This window comes from Pteropus medius, unplaced genomic scaffold, assembly GCF_902729225.1.
Source record: "Pteropus medius unplaced genomic scaffold, Ma_sr-lr_union100, whole genome shotgun sequence".
NCBI classification, from domain to species: domain Eukaryota; kingdom Metazoa; phylum Chordata; class Mammalia; order Chiroptera; family Pteropodidae; genus Pteropus; species Pteropus medius.
In genome coordinates this window covers 9722151-9747203 of record NW_024340701.1, presented here as the reverse complement: position 1 = coordinate 9747203, position 25053 = coordinate 9722151, and the positions used below count along the sequence as shown (strand labels likewise).

Below are 25053 nucleotides of genomic sequence, written 5' to 3'. Positions count from 1 at the left end.
TTGTTCGTGAACAGCACTGCCCTCCATTCCTGACTTTGTTGTTGTTTTCGTTTTTGCTTTGCTCTTAGAAAGGATAATTTAACAAAGCTGTTTAGTTTCCTATTCCATTTTCATATTTTACCCAGGGCTGGAAGCAATTTTACAAATGTAATTTCAGCGTTTTGTAAAGGTGCTCAAAGGAGTGGATATGTGCTCGTTTTTCCATATTCCTTCATTTTCTCCCGAGAGAAAAACAGCAGATAATTTTGTAACCGGCACTATATACTTACTGTGCGCTCCACAGCCACCCCAAAGGTAAAGGTGCTAACAGGCTTTTGGTGCCTTCTATGTGCCAGGCACTGCATAGAGCTCATATTGTAATATTCAAGTCTCTCAATAACCCAGCGAGATGCATTATGATTACCCTGCTTTCTGTTTAAAACCAGCCAACCAACCTGAATCTAAGAAGTTAAGCAGTAAAAGTTCTATATTCAGTAAGAGGCAGAAAAGGTATTTGAAGGCTGGTCTTTATAACTCCAGAATCCTTTTGTGTTCTTTTTATTGTACTGCACTGCGAAAAACAAAAAGCAAAACAAACAAAACAAAAACAAAACAAACCTCTGCAGAGTAAACTTAAAGAATATAAACTCCTGACTCTAATTTCTGTTTCACCTGAAGGTGACCTGCCTTTCTTCAGATCTGCTTTAATGGGTGCGATGCTCTCCCTCCCGCCACCACCAATTACCTCCTTACCAGCTGTGATTACAGCAAGAGTCTCTGCAGGGGTGATGGGTGAGGAGTAGATTTTGACTGAATCTTTCTTTGCATCTCTCTGAGGGAGGAAGCAATTATAGTGCCTTTATATTCCTGGGAAGAAGAAAGGGAGAGAAGGCAGGAAAGAGAGGGAGAAAGAGAAGAGCCCCCTTAATCCTTCATCTCCTATGCGTATTATTACACACACTCACTCATGTACATACTCCACACTCTTAGGAAGCCTTGCAAACATACACACATTGAACAGTCACAACTTGAAGACACCCACATATACAATATACAAACACTGGGCTCTATTTTTAGCTCTAAGATTATTTTGCCCTAAAACAACCTCTGAAGCCGAGAGCTACATAAATAAAGACTTTGCCAGGGGCTGTTTTTATGTGATAGTTTGTATAAATCTCAACCCCTTGAATGTCCAGTTTGCAATGTTTTCTATAGCAAGTTTGCTGCCTGTCAGGATTGGTGAGAAATCCTGCAGTCAATCAGAGAAGCCCTTAGACGCCCCGCCCCTGCTTTCATGTTGGGTTTCAGGAAGTGCTAGAGTTGGGTGCTCTGTTAACACAGCTTGTGACCCTCAGATTCTGGCTGGGAGTAGCGTTAACAGACAGACCTGCACGATTCTGGCCATGCCCAATTACTTGGAACTGTGAGTGGGTTACTTAGCTTTCAAGCCTCAGGGTACTATTTGTCTGGAAAGTGGAATCATGTCTATTTTAAAGACTTATTGCCACTTTTCTTTAGACCCTACTTGCCCCATCTGTCAAATGAAAGAGTGGAATTAGGTGGTGTCTATTTATCTCTCAATCTCTGTGATTCTATTTGAAAGAAGTTTGAACTACCCTAACTGCCAATGGAGAGCCATCAGGGACAAACTTAGGCCCGCATTACCTTGGAGTTCAAAGAGAGTGTCTGTCCAGGAGCATCAGCCATCCCTACTCCAGGCCTTTCAGCACCAGCTGCCATGTAGAGCCTTCCATGGTTTTGCAAGGCACTCCATATTAGATTTTGATTTGTAAAATAGTTAGCTTGGAAAAACCATTCCCCAAACACCAAATTATCTCTGGGCACGGAACCTTATGGATGAGGTTATGGCTTGTTAATGCATATTCTAATAAGAAAATCCCACAGCATACATAAGCTTAAATGGGGCTTCCTACCCCTGAGCCCTGGCCTAAACCCCAGAGGACTACATCTTGGTCTTGTACTTCCATGGTCAGGGATTGAGGATGACTTGGCTGTCTGGAAAAAATGCCAACACCAGGGCAGGCACCGATTCAGGTAGCATAGCTGGTGTCTCCTATTGTGCCAGGCATTCTGCCCCCTTCTGGGGCTACTGAGAAAAATCAACCTGAGATCTGCCCTCCAGAAACATCCCTATGCATTGAACATTCAGTGTTCAGCATACATTTCATGAATGTCACCAAGAACCATACATTGGGTGGGAACAGAGATTAGTAAGCTGTGGTCACAATCCTTGGAGAGATCAGTCTAAAGAAGCAGGCGGACAATGACAAGTCTGGTTCATTGTGCAGGAGGGGCAAGGGGGTGTGTAGGTTATTATGGAAGCTCAGAATTATGGCAGCTAACCTGGAGTGGAGGGTGGCATAAGCCAGAGAAGACTTCCAGTAGGATGAGGATAGGAGGACTGGAAGGATTACCCGCGTGTAGGGGAAAAGGAGAGTGGTGATTTGAGAACTGCAGGTCTTCGCTTCAGTAGGCGTTGGTGGCTGGTAGGAAGTAGCGAGTGGAGGGCACACTGAGAGTTGAGGAGACCTGTGGGGTCTCCAGTTCCTCCTTTTTCAGCTCAAATTGGGTGGCAGCAGGTTCCTGTGGAGGCCTTTCCCTTCTCCCCTCCCAGGAGTCTGCACTTTGCCCCCTCGCCCTTCAGGTCACTTTGTCAGAGAAGCCTTCCCTGGATGCCCTGTTTAAAATGACAGCCCGTTCTTCTCATTCTCTCTAATTTCCTTTGCGGCCTTATTTTTCCCCCCAGTTCTCACCTCTGACATACTATGGATTTGCATCTTTATTTATCTCTGCCAGAGAAACTGTAAACTTCTTTCCATTCAAATCAGAATTTTTATTCGTCTCCTCATCACTGACTTGATAGATCACGAGAGGCCTGTGTGGTGTAGGGAAAGCCTCTGCTGCCTCTTCACTGACCTGTTTACCTGTTGACTCTACTGTGGTGCCCCTGAGAACTGTTTATGTGTCAGAGGGTATGTTGGGTACCAAGGAAACAGGGAAATGGTTGTACTCTGACAGCTATGTTCCCCAGCCTGTGCTTGTTAGTCATGGAGATTTTGTTCAACATGTTTAGGATACTGGAGCACTGGGGTCTGGTGTGCCCACGAGACATACCCGCAGATTCTGGGAGTGTTTGCTAAAACTTTGCAGAAACAAGATTGTTGTTCCCAAGGGGAATATACCACGGTGCCAGATGTTTTTCCATTTCTTCCTCTCTACCCCATCCATCCATCCATCTGTCCATCCATCCATCCATCCATCCATCCATCATCCATCCATCCATCCATCATCCATCCATCTATTCTTCCAGTGTCACTGACCTGTGTCAGACCTTGTGTGAGCACCCAGGGACGCCAAAAGAGCTCACATTTTGTGTGGAAAGTCTGAAAAGTACATAACTGCAAAAAACAGTTGGGTAAGTTCTCTGACTAAGGGTGGACTGAAGGGTTAGAGCACAGAGGAGAGGGCTGTCAACTCTGCTGTGAGGTGCACTGGGTCAATTCACAGGCTCTCCTTAAGATCAGGTCAGAGGATGTACTATAACTCTTACAAAATTGGTACACTTGTGTTTCAGACATGGGTGTTATGAAAGTTGTGATGAGTAAATGAGAGGAGCCTGAAGTTCTAAATGCCCCATGCAGGTTGTCCTTTAGTCTGTGACAGCTGTGTAGTCCCCTCAAATTGGTTCTTTCTCTGAAGACATTAAGTCCAGTACAAAAGACCAATACTTCGTGTGCATAGTCCTAATTCCCTACAGAAGCCAGGTGATTTTTGTGATTAGAGCATGAACTTAGAGCCAAATCTTACTCCATGTAAATCATGGCTCTTTGTTACCTTGAACAAGTGACATGGCCTCTTTTGGCCTTGTTCTCCTCACCTGTAAAATGAGCACAACAGTGTTACCTCACAGGATTGTGACAATTGCAGGTTATATCATTTAAAGCACCTACCAAGGTGTCTAGTGCTTAGCAAAATGGTAGTATCTTTCTCTCTCCCTGATAGGGATAGAAAACAAGATCTGATTCCCTTCTAAAGGAAGAGAAAAGTCAACTAAATTTTTCTCTTTTGTCTTGAAAGTCGTTGAATAACTTCCCAGAGATAAATTCCAGTTCTGTACCATGTAGACGAGTCACCAGACACATGAAGCAGAGCCAGGCATAAGCCATGGAGGCGATGAGAGAGGGAGAAACTTTCTCCTGTGGGGGTCAGTGATCAGGACAGACTTCTGATCACAGAAGCGAACAGGCAGAGGCACAAGGAAGGAACGAGAAGCTTCCTTTTTACTCTTAGCAGAGCTGTCCCAAGAGTGATGACAATGAAGTGAGAGGATGGTACAGACCAGTTTCACCAGTATGCAAATCAAGTAATGAAACACAAATGACTTAGCAAGAACTTAGTGTGACTCACTGAACATCTGAACTCTGCTGGTTCAGACCAGAGGAGCCAGCTTGAATTCATCCAGAGGTTTCTAAGGAGGTTTTGTTGGGATTCCATAGGACCCCCATTTCAAAGCTAGGACCAAGAAGAAGAGAAATTCATTCATGGAGTGAGTTCTCTGTGCCAGGGACTTTCACACACATCATTTGGTCATGGCGGTGTCAGTGCAGACATATACCTTTCCATTGTGATCATCCTCATATCTGCAATTAGTAGTTTTAGCAATTGGAAGAAGAATCTTAGTACGAGAAAAGGACTTTAAGGTTATATTCTTTTTTTCACATAGGGACTTATTTTATTCATGTCTGTGTCTTCCACAGAGTTTTGAATAGAACAAATGCTCACAATATGCTTTCTTCTTTTTAAATGAACAAATCTTATGAGATAACAGAAATTCTGAGAAACAGTGTGACTTGTCATACAGCTGATATGTAGCAGAGAAGAGATTCACATCTAGTTGCTCTGATCATAAGTCAGACACTTCCCACTTTCTGCAGTGTCATACTGTTGGTTAGGAAGTGGATTCTCCTAGCCCAGAGATTTCCCCACAGATGGGGAAGTGAAAACAGATCAGACAGGACCTCGGATTGCTGACCACTATGAGAGATCAGGGTGATTAAGGCTTTCTGGTTTTCTCTCCAGCTCTGCTTACCCCATTTCAAACCACTTTTTCTCTAGGATTTGGCTGATGCCCCTGCAGGAATTCTGATTCTGGGAAAGTCTCCTTGCTGTTTGATCCAGGACAAGGATTTAACGTCCTTGTGGTCAGGAGGTTTGACTTCCTCTCCTAAACTAGGGGTACCTGTCCCTATGGAGTGGGAATGAATAGAACCTCCTGGCCCAAACAGTATGTCCAGGCTCAGGTTTCCAAGGGAGCAGGGCACTCCAGAAAGTGCTCACTGATCCTGGTGAGGCCCACGCTTCTGGCCTGGAGTGGCTCCTGAGACTGGATTATGAACCAGCAAAATCCAGTTTATTTAGCAGCTAGATTGGTGTGGGATGGAGGGAGTTATCAGGTCCTTTGATCAACCTCAAAACCTGTTGCCTCAGCTTACTTCTCAAATCAGAAGTAGCCGCTGGGTGGAAGGTCATTGTGCAATCTTTTTTTAATAATTTACTCGTTTAGGTGAAATCCGCCAAAGTCATTGAGTAAATCTCATTTACCAATGCAAAAGGGTGACCGATGTGGATTTCTGGAAGAGTGCCTTGAGTGCCTGTCTTATGCCAGGCAGGATCCTGTGTTGTCTCACTTGATTCTGGCAACCCTGAGAAGAAAATACTTTTCTACCTGTTTCACAGATGAGGAGGCTTAGAGAAGAAGTTAAGTGACCACACACTTATTAAGTGGCAGAGGCAGGACTGGAATCGGGGCTATCTCACCCCAAAATTCTTTTTACTATTGCTATACTTTCCCTTGAAGCCCCAGCTACAGACACGAGGATCAGTTCCAAGATCTTGAGACATTTCTCTATTAATGTGATAGTTACTGATGGAAATAGGGAGATGGGGGGTGGGGGTGAGTGCAAGCTTCTCTCCACAGACTGTAATTCCATATATGACTGCTTTCCCAAAAGATTCTTTCCCCATGGCTCCCTACTCCTTTCTCATTTATAAGCACTCTCTTCCTGAAGCTATTCTGATGGCCGGTCTCTTCCTCTCCCCTCAAGTTCCTCTCAGATATTTATTTTTTTCTTTCATGAAGCTCCAGCCTTAAGTATCTGAGTCAGTGGAAGGGGAGATGTATGCCTTCTCCGGTTGGGAAACCCACCCTTCCTGTGCCCCACCCTGATTTCCAAAGCCCATGACCTAAAGCCTGCTTGGAAGAGGCAGGAGGAAGTGTTGGAGGATTTCAAACAGGCATTTTTCTGAAGACCTGCAGATTTTTCGGTTGAGGGAAATTAGGAAATCTTGAGGCTGCTAGGTCCAAATTTTTAAAAAGTGATTAGAAAAATAAAATGTTGAGTGAGCATCATATGGCAACAGGCACTCCATCTATGTTATCACCAATCTATAGTATAGCCTGTAACAAAGTGGTTGTTACGCTCATTTTAAGTGTGAGAAAACTGAAGCTCAGTGAGGTTTTTCTAATGAAAACCTGTGCTCTTTCTGTTATCTACCCTACCCCATCCATCGACAAGACTTGCTTGAGGGAGATCTGACCATAGTGGGCACGGAACAAGTGGATGATTCCCTGAATTTGCCTTTGTCCCAAAGACTTGTGTTAGTTGGAGCTACACCAACACCATCCCCAGCTTGACTCCCCGAAGGAAGGGAGCTTTTAATTCATGATTGTAGAATCTGCCTTTGGGTCATTTCAACTAAAATGAGGGACTAGCCTTTAACCTGCAGAGTATTTTTTACAGTACTGATTGCCTTGCTTAAAACCATTCAGTTTTTTACCATTGCTTACATACAATAACATGTCTCACTTGGGACTCAACAAGTAGATGTTCTCTAAAATTAATAAATATTATAAGTGATAAAAATAGGATTTGGTATAGAGCATTTACCAGTCTTTTTGAAAAAGGCCCTTAGTACTCCATGGAGTATGGTTTAAGAAAGACTGGCCTACTAATTAAAGGCCAAGTTACTTAGTTAGACATCCAGTGCCCTTCATGAATAGCCCTTGCTTGCCTCTGTAGCCCTGTTTCTCATGAACCTTCACCCCTGGCTCCCCATACACCCTCTTCAGCTTTATCCCTTTAACTCCTAGCAAACACCTATTCATCTTTAGGATTCAAGTCAAGTATCTCTTTCACTTAGCAATTGCCCCCCAACTTCTTTCATAGTTCCTGTAAAACCCATAGCACACTTATTTTTGTTTTCATGTATCCCTCTAACTGTATGCTCCATAGAGCAGGAATTATAACTTCCCATTTCTATGTCCTTAGCACCTATCATAGTGCCTGGCTAGCTGACTGGCTTATCTATTAGCTTATCTATTTGTTTGTTTGTTTTGTTTTATTTTACTTTATTCCTCCCTTATTTGGGCTCCCAGGTTTGGCCTTTTAGGTTATTTTTAGAATAATTTTTTCAAGTTTTTCTCCAAATATTTATAGGATATCTATGGGAGTCTGATTGCATTTACATGTCAATTTATGAGTTTGTAAGTTAAATGTTCTTTAAAATGAATGTTCTTGTAAATACAAATTCTAGCTCTCTTTTTAAATTGTCCTTTATGACCCTTACTTTATAAAAACCCTATGAGATTCTTTGTAAGTTAATTACTATTTTACTTAATCACCTTTGCTGTTACAATGATTTTACCTCTTTTAGGTCTTTAATTGGTTATTTTTATATATATGAAAACCATTGATTTTTTTATCACTTGTTTCACAGCCAACAACATCGATGCATTCTCTTTGTTATTTTTTCATTTGTTAGTCTTAGATTTCTCAGTAAGACATTTATATAATTTCATAATAATTATAAAGTTGCTTGCTGTTTCCCAGGCCTGGGTTTTTGAATTTGTTTCCCAGGTAATCGGGGATTCACTGCAAGACACTCTTCCCGCAAGGATAAGAGTGACTGGAATCTTCCACTCTTCTGTCTTCTCAACCCTGGCCTCTGGTGTAGTGGTCTTTCCTGACCACCGAAAGGAAGGTGTCCATTTGTCTCAGGAAGGGCAGAGTCATGCCTTTGCCACTGCCACGGGTCTATCTTTAGGCCACCAGCCCCCTCCCCTCCACTCTCTTCCCCTTTCTCCTGGTCTTTCTGAGCGAGCGCTTTGCTTTGATTTGTACTCGGAAGTTCCCCTTGTCCCGTTGCCTCTTCCCCCTCGTTTCCCAAGTTCCCACAGGAACCTGGAAAGTAGGTTGTGCCCAGAGGTTAGAACGGAAACTGCAGCAAGATAACTATAGGGGACAATGCCCAGTTGACGTCATTTCAACTTTTTTGCTCGGGCCAGAGGTGGTTTTTTTTTTTTTTTTTCCATTTTTCTCTCAGGTTACTTCCTCCCAGACCCCACCCAGCCCAGTGTCTGTCAACCTCTGTTGTGAAAGCTCTCTGGCATTGTTTGTTCGGTTTATGTGTTTCCTTACTTTCCGATTCAAAAGGTACAGTCCCAAGGAATGACTTAGAAACTTGTTCTTTGATAGAGTTGCTTTCTTCTAAAGCAGAAGCATCCATTCGTGACTCACGATAACCTCCCCTGTCATCAAATATCTTCTTTCTATGGGCAGTTCTGAGAAACAGGTGGTATAGGGACTGCCTAGCCATAATCTTCAGGAAAACACAAATGCCTTAAATGAGTTTTCATCAGTTGTAAAGAAGAAACCTTTACTAACCCTGGTTACTATTCTTTAATTAGTTTCAACTAAGAAGAAGAGAAAAGGGAACTAACATTTATAAAGTGTCTAAAATGTGCCAGACAATGTGCTAAGACCATTCCCATGTATTATCTTCCTCAGAACTCTCTAGCTTATCTCCCTAGAAAAGCTTCATTTCTTTTTTATTTTTTGGTACAGGAACTAAGGCTCAAGGTTTAAATAACTGGCTTAAGGTCATGTCCAAGTCGAATGCTGTTTCTACAATATGCCACACCCAAGGTCCAGATGGTTCCATTTACTGGAAAAGTAGTATATGTCGTCCTGGTGTTATAATGCAGGTGAATGGCGAGTCTCTTAGTGTCTGTTTGTTTTATCTCCACCCTCTAGCTGTACCTGCAGGCCCGCTTCACTTGGCGAGGTGCCCGTCTGCTCCGGCCCCTCCTGCAGTTCACCCTGATCATGATGGCCTTTTACACAGGACTGTCCCGCGTATCTGACCACAAGCACCATCCCAGCGACGTCCTGGCAGGATTTGCTCAAGGAGCCCTGGTGGCCTGCTGCATAGTAAGTAGCATCTTGTCCTCAGTATGCAAGCAGAGCCCTGGTCTGCCTGCTTGTTAAATGTTTCCAGCTCAGTGACCAAAGCCAGGGAGCTCTCCATCCTCTTCTTTGCTTGGTATCTGAAGAGTCACTCCACCCCAGGACCTCGTCAGTAAAATGAGAATAATTACTGCTTCTTTCAAGCTCGTGAGTTTTAATCCAGCAGGGTCTGTAAATCCTCTGTTCCTTAAACAATGGCGTGTTTGGGCTCATAGAATGTCGCAATTTGAAGAGGGCTTATATATTGTTCAACTCACCCACTTTATTGATGAGGACATTTAGGGTTTGAGAGGGGAAGCAACTTGCCCCAGGTCACATGTCAAGCCTAAGTCTCTGACTCATAGTGCTCACATGCTGCTTTGGTGGACACTTGCTATTCAGTAGAAATTCTTAGCTTCTTGGAAAACTATCTGTCCCACTGTGACCTTTAGGGTCACTTGGTCAGACTCTAACCTCAATCTTGGCTGGAGAAGAAGGAGTTTGGTGAAGGCTAAGCCTCCTCCAGTCTGAGGGCCTTACCCATCACAGAGCTCCCTAGAGAGAATGGCCTTGGGATGGGTCACATTCTGATTTGCTCCAAATGTGAAGGGGTTACCCTTTTCACATACTTCATGCCTGATCTCAGTTGGGTGGGATAAAGTATTCCACCTCTCTGAACCTCCATCTCCTCAGGAATCTCTGCTTTTTCTGCATGCTAGAGGTTCTGAGGGGCTTATTCAGCAAATATGCCTGAGTATTTATGCTTTCTTGGGCCCTACTCGGGGGAGCTCACCCCATTCTATCAGGAATCTCATAATACAATAATGGCTGGATGTTTAAGCACCCCACATGTAGGTTGCATGTTAGTGTAACCCTTGCTCATTCACACTAAGAATTATGAACAATAGAGATATAAACCAGCCCCTATCCTTTCCTGATTTCTAAGCCTGGGTACAGCCCCACATCTCTATACAGCAACCTCTCCTATTGCTCTAGGATAGCATTTATCTATGTTGAAATTGTTAATGTGCGTTTCCCTTTAAAATGTGGGTTTTTGGAGTCAGGGACCGTATGTAACATATATGTTATTTTCCCTCTTACCACCAAGGCCTTTCAGGGGTCCTAGCTCAGCGTAAGTAAATCCATGCTTAATTGGCAAAATGCTAGAGTCAATGAGTTGATCTACCCTTTCTTGAGAACACTGTAAGGAACATTCTCTTGAACACAGAGGGATGAATAAAGTACAGCCCTTCCTTCCAAGGAGATCCCAGTCTAGTTGCTCTCATAGCCAGGCCAAGCACAGGAGTTACAAAGTGGGGCTATAACTGAGACACAGACAGGGTGTTTCAGCAGGCAGGCGACAGCCTGACTCAGTGTGCCGTGGGCAAGGAGAAAGGCAGGGAGTTGGGGCAATCAGAGTGGGTACCACGAAGAATGTAGCATCTGAGCTGCTTTCCAACCTGGTGTGGGAATCCTAAACTGAGGAACTGACTGTATTGATGGCTTTATTCATTGTCCCCGCCCCCCCCTTTCAGTCAAGGCCAGTAGGGAGAGAAATTGGGGGAGCAAGCTGTTAATGAGAGCAGCTGTCACTGACATGCTTGTTCTCTGATGCTTGGCCCTTTAATGTGAAGTGACAGTGGGGGATGGGTGTATGCACTAAAGGGTAACTCTTTGCTGACTGTGCCCTTCTCTGCAGGAGGAGCCCCACAGGGCCTGCTGTTGTGTTTCCTCATTGGCACCACTGCCCTAATTAGAGTCACCTGCACCCCCAATTTTAAAAAGTTAAAAGATGGGAGCATCTATCATAGCCTTCCTCTCTTTTCTATCCCAGAGCACTGGCTGAGCACAATTAGAATAAATGTCCAGGATGACCAGGGTTTATTTTCGAGAAGGGAAATGAAGAGTCTGACTTTTTATCCTGTTTGGCCACTATAGCACAGGATAGGAATTTAGTTTTAGCATTTGTAAAGCTCCTACTCTGTGTTGGCACTGTTCTAGATCCTTTTCCCATTGTCTCCTTTTAGGCCCATGAAGCCATTTTACAGATAATATAACTGAGGCTCAAAGAGATGATTCAAGTCATCCAAGGTCAGAGCTAATTGACACCTGCTCTCAGATGCTCACTGACTCCAAAGCTTTGCCTTCTGCACTTGGCAAGGAAGGATGATCACTGGCTCTGAGGTCAGCCAGAGTTAACCTGAGGCATTAGCAGCATAGACAACTGATTAAAGAGCATAATTTAAAGGTGTCACAAGGGCCTTCCCAACCCTATGAACTAGTATAGTCATTCATTGCCTTGAGTTTGAAAGCCTGTTTTACAGGGTAAAGGTGGTTTTGAAAGGGGTGATAAATATCTTCCCTTGTCTTTTGTCCGTTTAGCTGCAAATCCATGAGGGCAGGGACTCAATCTTATTTATTATTTGTTTCCAAATGCCTAACACCCAACCTGATACTCAGGAACTTGTGGTCCTGAATGGCTTGGAATCACGGCACTGAGTGATCCACTTCATTTAAGCCATTTGAGAGGCCAGGGCAAGGAACTGTGGCTAGTCAGCGTAGGAGCTTTCGAATGCTCAGCTTGAGAAAAAGAAGACAGGGGTTCTTTCCCATTGTAAGATCTGCGGTAGTGGTTTTGATTGTGAGGAAAACAGAGAAAGCTCGAGACCCTAGAAATGGGACTGGGGGACTAAGAGGCCATCTGAGGACAACACATGCTCAGGAGAGGGACATGCGAAGAGGATAAAGGGTGTCTGCCTCACAGGTTTTACAGCTTTATCAGATGCTTTCTTGGAGTTGTTCAGCATAGCTCTCACAGCCTAGGCAGGAACCTGTGGCCCTGCTCTGCTAAGTCTTATAGACTGTCCAAGTAAAACCCAGGAAAAGCCAAGTTCTTTTATCATCCATAAATATGGCTATACTGAATAGATCTTGAAACACAGTGGTTGGCTAGGAGGACCAAGAAAGAGACAGTGCAGTACGGTACAAGGTCATGGCACGGAGTGCCAAGAACCCAGAGTCCATTTCCCACTCTGCCAATGAACTCCCATTAACTTAACAGAGAAATAATATTTGTAATGTGTATTGAGAGTTCAGGGTGCCAGCCACTACGTTAAGCACTTTACACAGATCATCTTCTTCAGTCCCCCGCAAATCCTATGTTGAATCCTATATCCATTATTGTCCTCACTGAAGAGACTAAGAAGGATTAAGTTCCCAGATGGGAGAGGGGTTAGGGGTGCTGAATGAAAAAGGTGAAGGGATTAAGAAGTACCAATTTGCAGTTACAAAATAGTCATGAGGATGTGAAATAAAGCATAGAGAATATAGTTAATAATATTGTAATAACTATGTATGGTGCAAGGTGGGTACTAGACTTATCAGGGGGATCACTTTGTAAATTATATGATATCTAACCACTATGCTGTACACCTGAAACTAATATAACATAATATTGAATGTCAGCTGTAATTAAAAAATTAAAAATATATACATATATACACAAGAAAAAAAAATAAGGGTTAAGTTACAGGGAAAGAAGATGGAGAAGCCAGGAAGTGGTTGGACACATGCCCTCTCTGCCAGACGCAGCCTTCTTTAAGGGCCCCATCTCCTGCTCCTCTCCAGGGACATCAAACTTGTCACTATTTTCTGACACACTGAGCTCTTACTTTACATAGCTGTCCCCATTGATGGAGCATGGTTCCAGATTCACCCCAGCTCTGATCCAGCCTTCTATGTTAGTTTCTCGTGCTGCTGCTGTAACAAATGACCACAAACTTAACGGTGTAAAACAATACGAATTCATTTTCTTATAGTTTTTGACTTGGGAATTCAAAAAGGGGTCTCACTGGGCTAAAGTCAAGGTGTTGGCAGGGCTGCGTTCCTTCTGGAGGCACTAGAGAGAATATGTTTTCTTGACTTTTGTGACTTCTAGAGGCTGCTTATATTCTTTGGCTTGTGGCTCCTTCCTCCATCTTCAAAACTAGCGGCACAGCATCTTCAAATCTTTCCTTTCCTCTCTCTGGCCTTTGTTTACATTGCCATGTCTCCTTCTGTGACTGACTTTCTTGCTTCTCTCTTATGAGGACCTGTGTAATTACCTTGGGCCCACCTGGATAACCCAGCATAATCTTTCCATCTTAAGATCTTTAACTTAGTGACCCCTGCAAAGTCTATTTTGCTATGTAAGGTTACATATTTATAGGTTCTGGGGATTAGGACAGGGACATCTTTGGGGGACTTTGTTTAGTCTACCATACTTTCCCTGTCTTCCCTGAAGGCAGAATCGTCTAACTTCATTCTGGTGCTCCCATGGCCCTTTGCATGTTTTTCCTGCTCTGGTATTTATCTTGGTTCTGTCATAACTGTCTGTTCATATGTCTGTCTCCCCAGCTAGATATGTGGTGCCTTAATAGTAGAATCTGTGGCTTAACTTTCTGGTTACTCATTCTCAGCACCTAGTACAGTAGCTGACACAATTAGCTTGTGACCTCAGGCAAGACACTTCCCTTCTGAGCCAAGTTTCCTAGACTGAATTTGATCTTGGAAGCCCTGATCTTGGAGCTCCGTGGCCTTCTGCCAGAGATTCTATGGCACAACTGACTTTGTAATAACTGAGCTGGACTTGTCTTCTGATATGGAATCATTTTCCTATAATGCTCATGAAGGTGGCCTCTATTAGGAGATCATGACACGTCTTTAAGCTCCCGTAGTGCATCATCCTAGAATGTTGGCTTAGTCACCACATAGCCTTAGGCATCAGGCCAAGACAGCCAAGCACTTTTACCTGGGTCTGTTGAGAGTAAATCCTGTCACAGCAAGCAGACATGTCTAGACAAACATCACATGCCAAATAGAAGCAGGTTTGGTTTCCTCCCCACGACGGCTCACTAGTTAAACCCTTTTCAGAGAAGGAAGACAATGGCACCCAACACAGACATAAAACCTACACAGCATCATGGACTCAATACGAATATATATATGGGCACATAGGATCAGATAGGCCCACACACTGATACACACATTCATACACGTGGTTGGAGGTACATAGGACAAAAGTTGAGAGCCAGCGCCCAGAGAGACTCAGAGGCACATGGACAGACCTAGTCGTACCCAGATACGTCCTCTCCATCTCTCACCTGCACTCAGAACCACAGACACACAGACAGGCCAGTGTAAACACAGGCACATACTGGCCTCCTCAGTCCCTCTCCCTCCTACATGTGTGTGTGTATGCGCATGAGCACGCGTATGCGTGCGCACACACACAGAGTCACTCCTATCAAGATGTGAACTCTACAACTGAGCTCACCATACCCACCCCCTGGAGTAATCCAGGGACTTGGATGAAGGGACAGACATCAGTTCCTTTCCTGTCTGGTGACAACTGGCCTATCTGGTCACCTCCTCCCTTGACCCTCTAACAGATGGCAAATTATGGGGCCCTGGAAGGGGTCAGCGCAGGGCCAGGCCGCCATTGCTGTGAGTGCAGCAGAGGAAGCAGCTGCTTGTGAATTTCATAAACACACAGCAGAGTCTTTCCTGGTTTTCCTCTTCCCAGGAGGTGGGGCTCCGCTAGCAGTCGCTCTTTTGTGTGCTGCTATCTTCCTCCAGGATGTAGGGCAGGGCAGGGCATTCTTTGTCTTTGCCCTAGTGAGGTAAAGAGGCAAGCAAGAATGTGAATGTGAAGAAGAGTTCAGTGATGACAACCCCCTCAAGAGGAAACTGTGGTACAGAGAGAGTGTGACACGCCCAGGGACACAGTGGCAGAGTAGGAACCAGAGCCCAAGGGACTATCTATCTCAAAGGACTAAAACAGTAAATTCCAAACATGCTTGGTCTATGCCATGAATTTGTGAGGTCTCTCTTCTCCAACAGGTGAGATTACCATCTCTTCCCATTGAGTTGCTTCTACTCTGCCTGGGCACAGGGGAATGGATGAAATGACCTCTCAAATCTCTTCTGGCCCTGCAAAAGCCTAGCTCTTTGCCACTCAGGCTCTCACTCAGGTGGGCAGGGGTGTGAATGTGGAAGAGAGAAGGAAGCAAAGGCAGAGGTAAACTTTGACCTGTAATAGAGGGTGATGGTACCTTTGCACAGTTTGCAAAGTCCTTCTAAAATCTCCTTTTGCATTCCCCTGCTGAGATGGATGGGGGTGGATGATGAGGCAGAGAATCAGAAAGGGGAGTTGTATTCCTGATACTTGCCAGTTAGGCATATTGGGGAAGTCATTTCCTTTCAGCCACTTTTCCCCATTCTATGAAGTGGGGACGGTAATAACTTTAGATGATCTTTGGATTGAGGATTCAGTGAATAAAAGATGTATTGTGTTTGGCACATGCAACACATTGATTGAATGTGTATTATGTGTTAAGTACTAGGCTTTGTTTAAAGATTTGGTTCTAGAAAGAGTTAGTCCTTAAAGTGCTTAGAGTGCAATAGCTTTCCAAGACTTGACCACAATCCATAATAAATACATTTTACATCATAACCCAATGGAGGCACCCACACATAACTAAAACATTTCATAAAATAAGGCTTACCCTTGCTGTGTGATACATTCTAATATTTTTAATTTAACTTTTAGAAACGCTGGTGGTGACCACCTCGTATGTCAATTTGGTTAACTTACTAATGATTTGTGACACACAGTTTGAAAAACACTAATCTAGGGGGACAAACATGTGAACGAACGTACAATTGAAGGGCATAGCTGCTAGGATGAGACCTTCAGCTGGGAGCAGTGTGGGCACAACAGAGGGGATAGTTCTTTTTTTTTTTGAGACTGTTAGACTAGAAAAAATTGTTAGATGAAGTGGTTCTTCAAAGATGAGTAGACATTATCTTTGAGATCTAAAAGAGAAGGGTGTTTCATGCAGAAGAAATAACACAAACTTCCAGATAGGTGAGAGTATGGTATGTCCTGTGACTCTACAAATTCAAAACAATGGAGCTTGTGGGATAATGGGGGAGATGAGCTCAATAAATAGTGGCCCCCTTTACCCTTCTAGCCTCAAAAAGAGGGGTTTCCGGGAGTGGGGGTCTGCCATTGGCCGGCCCCTGTCATCCTTGAGTACCACCTTCCTGAACTATGGCTTCTGCTGGATCTAGCACCGCATTGACAAACCTGTCAGCCCTCTGAGTCCTCCTTACCAGAAACCCTTTTTTTCACAATAGCCTAGAAGTGTCTTCTTGTGAGGCTCCTCAGCAGGACACGGATCTCTACTCTCCTTTAGAATTTCCTGCAACTTTCTCTCCTCTGCTGCTCCAATTTTCCTTCTTTTTTTGGGATTACCTTTACTCCACTCAGTAGTAAAATGATCGTGAATGATGGTAACTGGGTAGGATTTGAATAGCTCTTTATTAGTGCTTTCACATTTGAGCCTTACAATAACTATTGAAAGGTAGATTTTTAAGTAACATTTGCACAAAATACAGTGCAGATCCATCATCTGAAATCATAAACCTCTTTGTTTTGTATAAAGTCAAGCCTAGACAAGAGTATGGCTTAGCCTGGGTCACACGGCAGTAGCAATTTTGGGACTAGATCCTGACTCCTAGCGTGACACCCTTTCTCTCTCAGATACATTAGGAAATCACACAAATTCTCAGTGCCAAAAGCCACTGAAAGCACTTTACATATTGAAGTAATGATTGCAGTTGAGTAACTCCCCTTTAGTTTAAAAACAGGGCTGGCAAAGATGGCTTTTCTGCAGACACTTACTATACTTAAGGCATGTGGGTGAGCCATGTCCCAAGGCTTTCTCCTGCAAAAAAAAATTATTTCTTAATCTATAGATGGCTTATTATGGTAGAGGGCATTGCCAAAAGGAAATCCCAGGGCCCAGGAACAAGGTTGTATGCAAAAGGAGCAGCACATAGTGTCTCTCCCCACATGACGGTGGACTAGATTAGTTGAGGACTATAATTACTGGGCTCTGAGCACATTTCATTCCCTTGAGTAGCTCACAGTCTAAAGGGGAAACATGACATAGCATTTAAAGTGTTATGTATTACACCCTATGCCTAATGCTAAGACAGAAGGTCATTAGAAGTTCAGTATGATTTGTGACATACAGAAAGTAAGGGTGGCTCAAGTAGGGTATTAATGAAGCCCGGTATATAAATAAAGGAGCTACACTCAAAGAGATTACAAGATGTCTAAGACACACAGCCAAAAAGTGGCAGGTCTAGGATTTGAGATAATATATTCATCCTTACGGATCGCCCACTAATGGCTCTCCTAACTTTAGTCTGTGTAACAAACACCAATAGTGTTTGTTAAATGCAGATTCCAGGCCACACTTTCAGTAAGTCTGGGGTGGACCCAGGATTCTGCTTTTTCAGGAAGCACCCAGCTGCTTCTGAAATAGACATTCTGAGGACGACACTTTGAGAAATACAGGAATAGGCAACTCTTAGTTTTCTTCTGGTTCAAAAACTCCAAGATTCTTATGCTTTTATACTTATCTGATCTGCACTGGCATCTAAGTTTAACAGGGGCTTTAAAAACATCCTGGTGAGTAAGGACATGATCCTCGTCTTTGGGGAGTTCACTTACACCCTCTCAGGAGTTGAAACACTCAGGAACTCCAGAAACATATAAAGGACAATTTCGTTATCATAATCTGACATTAAAATGACCCTGAGAATTTGCTGACTTGTCCATTCACAGCAATGGGAGTAGAAACCTGGCTGTCACCAGACAACTCATTTCTAGCCAGCTAGATTCTTGGTGACCACCAGCCAGTCACTGCCCTAACAGGAACTCTGGGAGGCTGGCATCTCCAGAGCCAGTGAATGCCGGCAACAAGATATCAGAGCTTCTTCCTTGTTGATTGTGCTGACTTGTTCTCCAAAATAGCCCCAGAAATTATAGGGCTTTGAGAGCAAGTCCTATCTACCTGATGGAAAATTCCCATTATGTACGTGGTCTTCATGTCTGGCTTGAATCTGTACGGGCTTTCACATGCTCATTCACTATTCCTATTTTTTTCTCTCTTTTTTTCCTTTTTTCTAGTTCCATCTCTTCTTCACTTTCCACACAAGGGGAAGGGGAAGAGAAGTGACTTTGTATGAGTAGGCACTGAACACACAAGCCCGTGATGATGGCTCTTGTTTATTTACCTTTTACTGTGCACCAGGCGATGTGCCACACTTGTACCTTTTGTTATGTTATATATCCTTAGAGTAACCCTCTGAACTAGGTAATGTATTTCCTCATTTAGGTAATTAGCTGATAATGGCAACACTTGGATTTGAAGACAAGTCTGTCCTCCTCCAAAAAGTGAAGCTTTTACCAGTGCTGGGTGTATTGGATGGGGAGTGGGTGATGGTGACACAATGGTGTAATAATGACAGTCGCTACTGCAGGCAGACTTACTGTACATGTCTTAGCACCTCATCACAGTAAATGGGATCCCTCCAGTCTGGAGTTGCCTTGTTTGTGCGTTGTTTTGCTCTTGATGGAAGGGCTACATTCTCCTGAGTGCTTGGGTAAATTGGATCACAGGAGAGCCTGCCATTCTGACCCAGGAGGAGGTCAGAACCATCTACCCAAGATAAATTCAAAGGATGCCAAAATATTATAAGTCAGAGGAAAGCAGAGCTATAATTTTTTTCACTAGCAGTTACCCCAGCTTAAAGAGTTTTGATGGAAACAAGTGCAAAGATTTCTAGAGGTGAAAACAGAACAGAGAGAAAGGCATTACCTCTCTCTGCACACGTATACCTCTACCTACTGCAGTTGTCCTCAACATTTCAAAAGTCATCTCTTCTCGTTTGTCTTCGCTGCATGGTGGTAGTTCGGGACTCATCCTCTTCTAGATTCTGCAATAGTGTCCTGACTGGTACCCCTGCTTTCAGGCTCTCTTCAGCCTTTCTAACTCCTTCTCCATCTTAGATACCATCATGGTCTTAGTGCGAGTCTTCTCCACATGCTGCTCCCTTGTTGCGGCCTTGACAACAGCTCCTAAGGCCAAGAGAATAAGGTCTGAATTCCTTAACATGTCCTAGGAGGCTTCTGAAGATTTGGCTTTTTTTCTCTCCAGCCTCACTGACCGCTTGGCCCTGGCCATGCTGAGCTTCCTGCAGCTCCCGAACGTGCTGTACTCTCACTGCTGTGCCCCTGCACACGCTGCTCCCTTTGCCTAGAACAACATTCCTGGCATTCACCACCTGGCTAACTCCTACTTATCCTTCAAAGCTAAGCTCAAATATACCTCCTTTGGGGAAAGCCTTCTAAGGCCCTCTCTCCTCCCCTTCATCCTAGGTTAGATGTCTGTGCTTCCTTAACACCCTTGCTTCCCCGCATCGTAATCCTTAAAATGCTGCATTGTAGTGGTCTGTTTACTGGGATCTCTCCCTCATTGCCCTGTGAGCTCTTGGAGGGCAAAGGACACTGTCTTATGTACATCTATTTTTATAATCTCAGGGTTTGGCACAGAGCAGATGTTCAATAAGTGTTTACTGATTGCATTTTTCAGAAAAAGCAATTTATAAAATGCAAACGAGGAGAGATGGAATTGAAAGTATACGCTCAGGGTAGTGTAACTTAGAACTCTTTTCAGTGCTTCAGGTATAGATTTCATGTTTGCAGAGACCATGTATTATTGTCCAATGTGCTCTTTCTTACAATAGAGAAGATCTGCAGAGTGGGATTCTGGCTGGCAGTGAGTTTGTTCCACAGACCTAAGATAGCTCGCTAATTAATATAGACCCTTCCCAGCCTGGGCCTCCGGGTTTTCTTTCTGGGTGGAGACCATCTTCTGCAAGAAATGGAACTGTTCCAAGCCAAAAAGTTTTCGCTCTTATTAGCTCTTTTGGTGTTCTGCTGTTCAAGCATTAGGAAGACTGAGCCCTGTTTCAGTCTTGACAGGATCGTGTTTTATGACCCCCAAAAAGTGTTTGTGTAACCTCAAGCCATGCTGAAAGTGAAATGCAGCTTGAGGGGGGCGGGGGATTCTGCCAGTCCTAACTCGGCTTTTCATCTTGCCGCTTGGCTGTGTGCACGTGGTGTGTGAGAATGTGGTTCCCCAGAAGTCTGTAGGTGTTGTATATGCCAATAGGATCTAAGGCCCAGAGTGCTTGCTTCCAGTAGAGAGGAGTTTAGAATTAGAAATTCAACAACAAACATTTACTGAGCCCCTGGTGTGTGCAAGGCTCAATGCTGAGTGCTGTGGGTGATACAGGGTGACTTAGGTCCGGGGATCCTTCCTCAGGAAGGCTCCCATCTAGGAAGAAACACTGATAAGCCATTTTGGAGACATGGGAGGGCATGGCTATCTCTAGATCCAGTCATTACTTCAGTGTCCGGAACATTACAGAAAGGAACACCTTTTCTTGAACTAAGTACCAGACACAGGTTTAGGTCTTCTCAAGTTTATTACTGCCTTTAATTTTCATATTCTTCCTATCTTTCAGTTAGGAAATGGAAACCCTAGTATATAGTGGGTACACGCTCAGAAAATTAAAATTGGGAAATAAGCTAGGAGAGTAAGGGTCTTGAAAAGGGTCTGTTTGTTTGAGGGTAGCTCTTTCTTCTAGCTTCCATGCTGAGGGCAACTGTCCCCTGCTACAGTTGCCCTCAGCATGGAAGCTAGAAGAAAGAGCTCTCAGAAATGAGAGCTGTAAGAGCGTTTATTTGGTGAGCTAGCTACTGGACTGGAAGAAGTGGAATTGAAAGCCAGCAATGGAGGGATTAATCAAAAACTTCCTATGGACACAGTGAAGGAGGAAGGGGAAGGTAGAGAAGAGAATATTGGCTCTGTACCTGTCAGAGAAGAGTTGAAAAGTTTATAAGTAGTATTTACTTATACCGGGGGCATGTGAAAACCCCTTCTCTGAGCTCTCATAAAGGTTCCTGAGCAGGGAAGCCTAAAACCTCCTGACAGGGCTGAGTAGAGGTTTTTTCCTTCCTGGTTCTCATGTTCGGCTCTGGCTAGGAGACGAATCTTTCTGAGCCACAGAAAGACAGGGACACAAAGGTTATTTTTTTTCCTTTGCAAAGTACGACATTCAATAGCTCTCAGATTGTAAATGTATTAAAAGCTTACGTTTCTTGGCTAATATTTCACTTTCTTATAGCAGCATAGAAATAGCCCGGTACACATCTTTCTTTTTCTGACGATCTTTTTTTTTTTAACAAAAAAATTAAATGCTTGAGTAGGTAATATATATAACGAGTAAACATTTCAAGGGGTATCAAGGGTTTTTTTGGTGGCCACTGAGTCTCTGTTTCAATTTTGTCTTCAAGACACCCAATTCTCCTAGAGTAATCGGCACCACCAGTTTCTTGCTGATTTTTGTGGCACTTTGTTGATAGTTCTATTACTAGAGAAGGGACATTGTGGCAGTTGGTTCAACAAATGATCCAAGTCCTTAGTGTGGCCAGGCTGCGGCTGCTACAGCTTTGGTATTGGTGAAGTCTCATTAAGAATTTCATTTTCTTGCCTAGAATGTATCCAGAATGAAGTCACAGTGCCATCATTAACAGAGAGCTTATTACCCTCTGCAGGACGAAGACTTTTTCGTCTAGAAAGCTGTTTGATATAGTAACTTTGAAAGTGTCTTATTCCCCAGCCATGTGTTACTTACTTAATTACAAGACTGATAGGTGCCGCTTATGGTTACTTAATACAAACTCCTGTTGCTAACTGGCTCAAATGGATGTCTGTGTATTTACTTTGTCATGTAATACAAAGCATAAATTTTTCTTACTCCAGTAACTCATCAAGTTCTTGAATCTTTCATCAGAAGCTAATTGAGATAGGAATTATGCCTGAGCCATCCTTATACCCTTCCTTGCAAGTGGGTGTTCAGTAAATATTTTTCAGTGATTCACGAGAGACTTGGTGAGGTTGCATGCTCGGAGGGAGGAAGGACTTGAGATGAGTGATAGGAGAGTTTTCACTGACCTTTCCTCCGGGTTAGTTGATGACTCCCTCAGTACAAGACTTTGGTTTCTTAACCCCCATCAAATTGTTGATATCACTGGACTTCCAGGAAAAGTGGTAACAACTGCTTCCTTACTCCAGCTCCTGCTGATAAGAATTCATAGTGGCTGATCTCTTTTGGTTACACTCTAGAGTCCTTTATGAGGAAAGGGAAAATATTGTGGATTAATGACTGACTAATTATGACTTGCTTCCTTTGTTTAGGAACATATCTTTCACTGTTGTTCATTTGCCTTGAGAAATATAGAAGTGGGGGTTGCAGATATGGTGCACTGGGCTGGGAGTCCATAGAACTGAGTTCTATTTCTACCACACCTGTGCAACATGGAGCATGTCACGGACCCTCTCTGGGCCTCCGTTTCCCTATATGTACAATAAGAGCTGGACTATAAGACCTCTGTGGTGCTTCCCTATTCTAAGATCTATGGTTCGAGGCCCCCTTTTCCAGAAATCCATGCTCTTATCACCTTCCCTCTGCTTGTCCCCAAACCCCAGATTTCAGTTACTGATTTGGATCTCTGATTTGTGCTTCTAGGTTTTCTTCGTGTCCGACCTCTTCAAGACCAAGGTGACACTCGCCCTGCCTCCCCCTGCGATCAGGAAGGAAATCCTTTCACCTGTGGACATTATTGACAGGAACAATCACCACAACATGGTGTAGGTGCCAGCTGCCTCCTGAGCTGTTTCTGTAAAATGACTGCTGACAGCAAAGTCTTGCTGCTCTCCAATCTCATCAGACAGTAGAATGTAGGGAAAAACTTTTTGCCTGACTGATTTTTAAAAAGGAAAAAAAAAGTCTTACTTTGTGGCCTTCCAGAATAGGTAGTGTTCACCTATATGGAAACAACAGCAAACTAATACCAACTGCTGGAATCCTGGATGTGCAATTGGTTTAAGTGTTCATGTTCTAGTGAACACGGGCTGGTTCTGGAACAGACACCAAAATGTTTTGAGTAGAGTCGGCCAGTCACCTTGTGACTGAGGCACCCCAGACCTGTAAGAAAAGCTCAAATTCACATTGTAGCACACGATGCCCGAAATAGCACTGAATCAAGAAAATAGCCATCGGGGGGCTCCCCTCTTGTGTCTCTCTGTCCACACCACTCTATCTCCTACTGTGACTTTGGTTCAGGAAGTTTTTGGTGTTTGTTTTTTGTTGTTGTTGTTGTTTTGTTTTGTTTTAACGTAAGGAAAGAGCAGGTTTGCTCAGTCAAGCGATCAGATCCTGAATCCAAATTCCTAGACCTAAGGCCTTATCACTCACTTCCCAGCCCATAGGCCAACCACCGTCCCCCATGTTAGCAATTAGGAGACTCTTTGTGGATGAGTGAATTTCACAAATAGCACAATTTCAGAAGAGATAGAGGGTACAGGCCCTCGTTTGTCTTCTTTTGATGCATCATCCTGTGATGCCAAAACGTCAGTTGCAGAATGCTGATGTTGTGTACATCAATCACCTGGGCACTTGCACACTTAGTAACGGTTAGCTGCAGTTACTGCTTTCTCCCGTGAAATCCTTGCTCTGTACCCACCAGGATTTCCTGTGAGGGTCCAGAGACGAGCCACAGCGTGGTCCGCCACTGGCTGATGGAAAGCAGCCTTCCATAGAAGAATTGGGGGAGTGAAGGGGCAAAAATGAAAAACGAACCAAACTTTTGGATACTCGAAGTCAGAATGAGCCAGAGTAGTAGACGGTCTCGTGCCTGAGAGGCTACCCTTCTAGATCATGGAGCCAATGAGGGTCTCTGTGGGAGTCACTTTTGCTAAGCTGTGTAAAGCACTATTGTCTTGGGGTTGATCTCTAGGACAGCTCTTGGTAGGTTCTGCTGGGCAGAACACATGGGTTAAATCTCCGTAGAGAGTTTTCCTCATCCTCTATCCATATGTGTCCTCCCACACAAGGGTCCCACTCTAGGCAGTAGACAGGGACCCCTTCTACTGAACCTTTGAGGAAAGGAGGAAGGAACAAATGCTTTCAGATCTCACATGCAAACCTTTCAAAGGGCTAAACGTAACCACATGGATCAACCACAAGCACATCCTTACCACAGAAGCCGTCCTTTCATTTCAACTTATAGCAAGCTATGATTTTTATATATAAATATTATATAAATAATGTATAAAACATTAAAAGTTAACTATGTAAAATATTATTTCTGAAACAATTTTAGCTATATCCACTATGATTATAAACTGTGTCTCGACCTGTGTTATTTACATTAGCTGCTTAAAAAAGCATTGAGTTAATTTTTTTTAATATCAACTAAAATATCGTAGTTCTGTGGTAGACATTGTTTTACAATAAAAGAAATAACAACAACTAGGGAAAACTGTATAAAAACATTAAATTGTCAGTATTTTTGTAAGGTTCCATTTTGTAAAGAGAATAATATTCAAAGACTTTTGTAGAATACAAAGTGAAAACTTGTATCTGCGAAACTATACTTGTATTAGATGTGCTTTTTAAATAAAAGCTCATAACACAACTAATTAAGGAGGCAGAAGCCTGAAATGTTTGAGGGGTGTCTGTCTTGAGTATGTGGATAAGAGGAGGTGGACTAGCAGGTCCTTCTCTGAATGGGCTTGCCTTACCTCAGGGGACGACTTCCTGAAACATGGTGGCCATCCTGTGAATACAGATGTCTAAGCTGCTCTTTCATCCCTGAAAGCCTGTTTGTCAAGTGAGGCTCTGGTTCTGTTCCCATCTCAGGCTCTTCTAAAAAGCTTTTGTATTCTAAAGGGGGTTTTACCAGGGAGGGAATTGCTACGGGGGCCCCCCAAAGGCAGATCTCAAGCAGCACTCTAGATAAGGT

At 43.6% G+C, this 25053-nt stretch overlaps 1 protein-coding gene across 1 annotated transcript in view; it reads left to right on the top strand.

The window, feature by feature from the left end:
- PLPP3 (phospholipid phosphatase 3) overlaps nt 1–24730 on the top strand; it is a 78027-nt gene extending 53297 nt beyond the window's left edge. The window contains exons 5-6 of the mRNA XM_039887299.1: nt 9093–9269; nt 22776–24730. Of these exons, the coding sequence (XP_039743233.1) occupies nt 9093–9269; nt 22776–22901 (303 nt within the window). The 3' untranslated portion in view covers nt 22902–24730. The remainder of the gene's footprint in view (nt 1–9092; nt 9270–22775) is intronic.
- The last annotated feature ends 323 nt before the right edge of the window (nt 24731–25053 follow it).